Raw genomic sequence first — 4,283 nt, forward strand, 5'->3', positions numbered from 1 at the left:
AAGATGAATGCTCATAAATCATTCATAAGGCCTGCCTGAGATGGAGAAGAGGGTGGAAAGCATAAAGAAAGAGATCGAAGAGAAAGAGAGAGGGGATTATGTGGGAGTTAGACTCTAGTTGCATGCGGGAATATGTCCAAATCTGGACTGAAAGAGTTTTTGGAAATCAAAATTAGTAAAGGAATGCCATCGGCACTAACACTAACAAATGCAAAATGATCAAAACACAAAAAAGGGAAAAAGGTGAATGCGATTCATCAGGCCTGCCTGAAGGAAGGACATTAGAACTTTGGCTTTGGAAAAGGGGTGGTTGTGCAAAGTTTCGAGTGCGAGCGACACGGGGTGCGTTGGGAGAAGAAGAGGAATGGGAGAACAAGTTGAGAGTGGGAAAGGAAGAGAATCGACATCGGGAGAGTTGGGGGTGTGCACAGGAGTGACAAAATAAGAAATTTTCCAAAGAGGACTAGAACACTTGTTCACAATCCAATCGAGAGATGCTGTAAATTTCTAGTGTATTGAATTCTTTAATTACATAATTTCGTTTCTTTGGGCCGATTTCATTACTAAGACCTCCCCTTCTACGAGGGCAGGCCGAAAAGCTAGAGAAACCTCAAACATGGGGGAGCAAGTCTTGAATGAGAGGTGAGCATCCTCAAACGTGGGGGAGAAAGTCTTGAAGGAGAGGTCTCATATTATGTGGGCACTCAACCATGGACACCTATCAACGCCAATAAGGACAAACAAATTGAACGAGACTACAAAACGCACCTATCAACGTCATAAGGATAAACACATTGAACAAACAAATTAAATAAGACTAGAGACTTGGGTATTTAAAATCAACTTCATGTGGATTAAGAAAGCTATAATTATGTAAGGCGTAAACTAAGATAGTGAAGAAAATGAACAAACAGTAAAATGCGGTCCCAAAGGACTTAGATTCATAGTATGCACGATTCGAATCAAAGATTCGAAGAGAACTCTTACCACAATCAATGCAAAAGAATTGCTGAGCAATCGAATAAAGGACATGGTCAAACTATGTACTACTCAGATCAAAGATTCCAAGAGAATTTACACCTCAAAATTCATTCAAAAGAGTATCTCTACTACGCTGGCTTCGCCCGGACTCGAACCGGAGACCTTCAGTGTGTAAAACTGACGTGATAACCGACTACACCACGAAACCATTCTTAACGACATTTCGAGGTACGTAGTCTCTAAAGAGATGTTAAGTCAACGGGGCAATTCCCAGAAAAACGGAGCTCTGGGTGTGCTTGTGTAAGCAAGCGTGTGTGTGTGTGTGTGTGTGTGTGTGTGAGAGAGAGATTTCACTATGTGTGTGTGTGTGAAAGATTTCACTAAAAAAAAAAAGTGTGCGAGTGAGAAAGAGAGAGAGAGAGAGGTTGCCTGTGTCCATTTGCATTTTCAAAATCAATTTGAACTTAATGCGAAATTATTATAACAACCATACATCCGCTTTTCTGAATTCCAAAGTATCTCATTGTCCATAAATATGCATCAAACCAAAAAGTACATAAAATCCAATCGCATGTTAAAGACAACTGTTCCATAATCAAATGACATGCATGTATTAAAGTATGGAATCCAACCAATATAAGTATTACAATGCAGGATACTTGATCATGTAGTAGAAGTGATTTCACATGATACCTTGTACAGATTCAGAAAGAATATATAGTATCGTAGGCCTATTTACATGAGCTTGAAAGCCATCGAGTCTTAAAAGAAATGGCCACTATGAAGTTAATCTACATATAAATTTGGCACACTACTACTTTTGAGAAACCTCATAGGATAAGATTCTACACACTTTGTAGCATCGGAACACCTGTGAGAATATGCAAACATATAGCTAGGCAGATTGTTCCCAGCAGAAGTGCCTTCACTGCTACATCATATGTGGACTTCTTCTGAAGCTCACAGTCTTTATCATCTATCCATTCTGAAACACCAATGTTTGCTCTGCTACCTTCCTTGGATCTAAAATAATATTTAACCGACTTCACACTAACATCAACAAGTGATCTCATTGCAGCTGAGCTCATTGTTCCAGCCACGTCCAAGAGAAGCTTACGGTTGCTTGGAATGGCCACAGTTTTAGAGAATACATCTATAAAATTTCGCATGCTGCTGTTGTCCCCCACGCTTGTCAAGTGCGATCTATCAGCACCTTCTTTTAGATCTCCCTGGAATGAAGGTCCTTTAATGGGCTTCAGACACCTATCAGATGATTCCAAACTAGAAGAAGGGTCACCTGTGAAGCTTTGCAAAGTACTTGTTTCAGCTGTAATTTCTTGACAAGGGATCTCGTTTGAGACATTCAGCAGCTCATCGTGCACATTAGGGTGCATTTCTGAGAGGACTAGTCCCCCACCTGCTTCAGGTAAGTCCTGAACTTTGCATTCCTCTTGCATTTGTGATTGCAGATTCTTGTCTGATCTTGACTGTCCAGTGCTCTTCATGAACATCACCCCGTGTGATGTTCGAACCAGTGTTTCTATTGCACCGTTGCAAACAGAGGTCACCAAATCTTTCACTGGATCTAGATGCGAGGGATTGGTAAGACCTGCCATCATATCATCATAGACATTCACGTCCTTGGTTTTATCTATGTAAACTGCAACTGCCGTGCTCACTAATGTTTGAATGCACTCAGTAATAAGAGCCCTGCATTTGTCAGTACAGATCACATCCACAATTTGAGAATTCCCTGGTGCTTTCTCGTGGGTGGAGTCTATGCTGACATTCTGCGAGTCTGTTGCTGGATAATCACCAAAAGCACCCACAGTTTGGTTTTGAAAGCCATCCAAGAGAGCCAGAACACAATTACGAGCCAGACTTCCCACTACAGCTGAAACAAAACCCACGCCAGGCTCACTAAACAGCTTCTCAAGCACCCTCTCAGGCAGCTCCTCGGAAGAAGGCTTGCTTTCGCTCTGCGCAGTCCTAAGTCTATCATCATCATTTCTAGAGCTTTTATCTCCCCCAACATGGCTGGAAGGATCACCGACTCCCCGAAGCTGTCTCCCACACAATTCGTTCTCCTTCAATTTCTTCGATTCGCACCCTTTCCACATTCCAACCGCTTTGGTTTTCTTTTCACACTCCAAGCAATCGTCTGCAAACATAAGTGAGCCTTGCTGAGCTACCCTGTCGATGGTTGCAATATGTTCCTTGGCCTTAAAACCTACCTCCCTTATCTCTCTACACGGTTCCAGTGGTTCGTCCTGATTCGCCATATGACGTTTCCGGTATCGGAACCCTTTCAAGCTCTCCAACTTTGCGGCTCCACCTCCTTGTTTTCTGCACCCGCGCAGCAAGCCCTGAGTTAACGCGGCGGAAAGAACCGTCACGCTTTCCCGAAATTCCGGGCATTGACCAATCTTGAAAGCTTGCCTCAAGCTCCTTGGCAGGGTATCCACATCGGACAGAAGATAGGATTTGAGATCGTCCGAAAGAATGGAAAGAGATTCAGCGCTTTGGGATACTGCTGCGCCTAGGAAAGAAAGAGCGCTTACGATCTGAATCCACTGCTTTCTCCGGCGGCTAAAGGCGGAAGATTTGTAGACCAGGTAAGAAGCGCAGCCACCAGCGGCCAAGCCAAGGGCGGCAAGCCATAATCTGCGGCGGCCAGAAGCGGCGAGGACCGCCATGTTGGAGGGAGGAGACCTCAGAAAAAGGAGGGAGGCAAGCAGAGAATCTGCGACATCGCGGCCCAGAAACGACGGCAAAAAGAGTAATTTGAAGGCAGAGAATGGACTAGCGAAGCAATTCTGCAGCTCAGGAAGCGATTCTGGAGCTTGATGTCGAGCTCCAACTGTGGATTTTCGCAAGATTTTTAGGAGATGAAGACGATGATCGCCAAGCTCGCTGATACATTCAATGTGGATAATCAACGTGAGAGGGAGAAAGGAGATTAAGAGCATAATCAACAATTAGCCTTTATCCCTTCCCTTAATCTTGTCAGCCCTGCCTTAATCTTCTTATCAGTCCTTGTCATATGCACACAAAGACAGACTTGTTGAAAGCAAGCCACACTTGGACATCGAAAACAAGCACGTGCTAGATTTTGAAATCCGCCCAAAGTTTTTACTTGATAATCAAAACACTTCGACATTTCAGTTGCATTCGGTGCAAACCACCGCTGCTTTAGCTCCCAAAACCTTCGGAATTACAATCATGGCTATCGCTCGCTCCGTCCACTGCGCAAACATTGACTTCCTCATAGGAGGTTGTACTAAATGTCATCACCGTAGGAA

At 43.7% G+C, this 4,283-nt stretch overlaps 1 protein-coding gene and 1 non-coding gene across 2 annotated transcripts; both read right to left on the minus strand.

Moving 5' to 3' along the window:
* Window positions 1-1,115: 1,115 nt before the first annotated feature.
* Window positions 1,116-1,189, minus strand: TRNAV-UAC (transfer RNA valine (anticodon UAC)). The gene has a single exon. It is a non-coding gene; the product is annotated as a tRNA-Val (tRNA).
* Window positions 1,190-1,574: 385 nt separating this feature from the next.
* LOC147904788 (protein PHLOEM PROTEIN 2-LIKE A10-like) lies at window positions 1,575-3,891 on the minus strand. The gene has a single exon (XM_087388388.1). The coding sequence runs from the start codon at window positions 3,675-3,677 to the stop codon at window positions 1,827-1,829; it is 1,851 nt and encodes a 616-aa protein (XP_087244514.1). The 5' UTR covers window positions 3,678-3,891; the 3' UTR covers window positions 1,575-1,826.
* Between the last annotated feature and the right edge of the window lie 392 nt (window positions 3,892-4,283).

The sequence above is a fragment of the Dipteris shenzhenensis genome, chromosome 2 (assembly GCF_047967505.1).
Source record: "Dipteris shenzhenensis isolate YYH24624 ecotype China chromosome 2, Dip_SZ_1.0, whole genome shotgun sequence".
Taxonomy (NCBI): Eukaryota; Viridiplantae; Streptophyta; class Polypodiopsida; order Gleicheniales; family Dipteridaceae; genus Dipteris; species Dipteris shenzhenensis.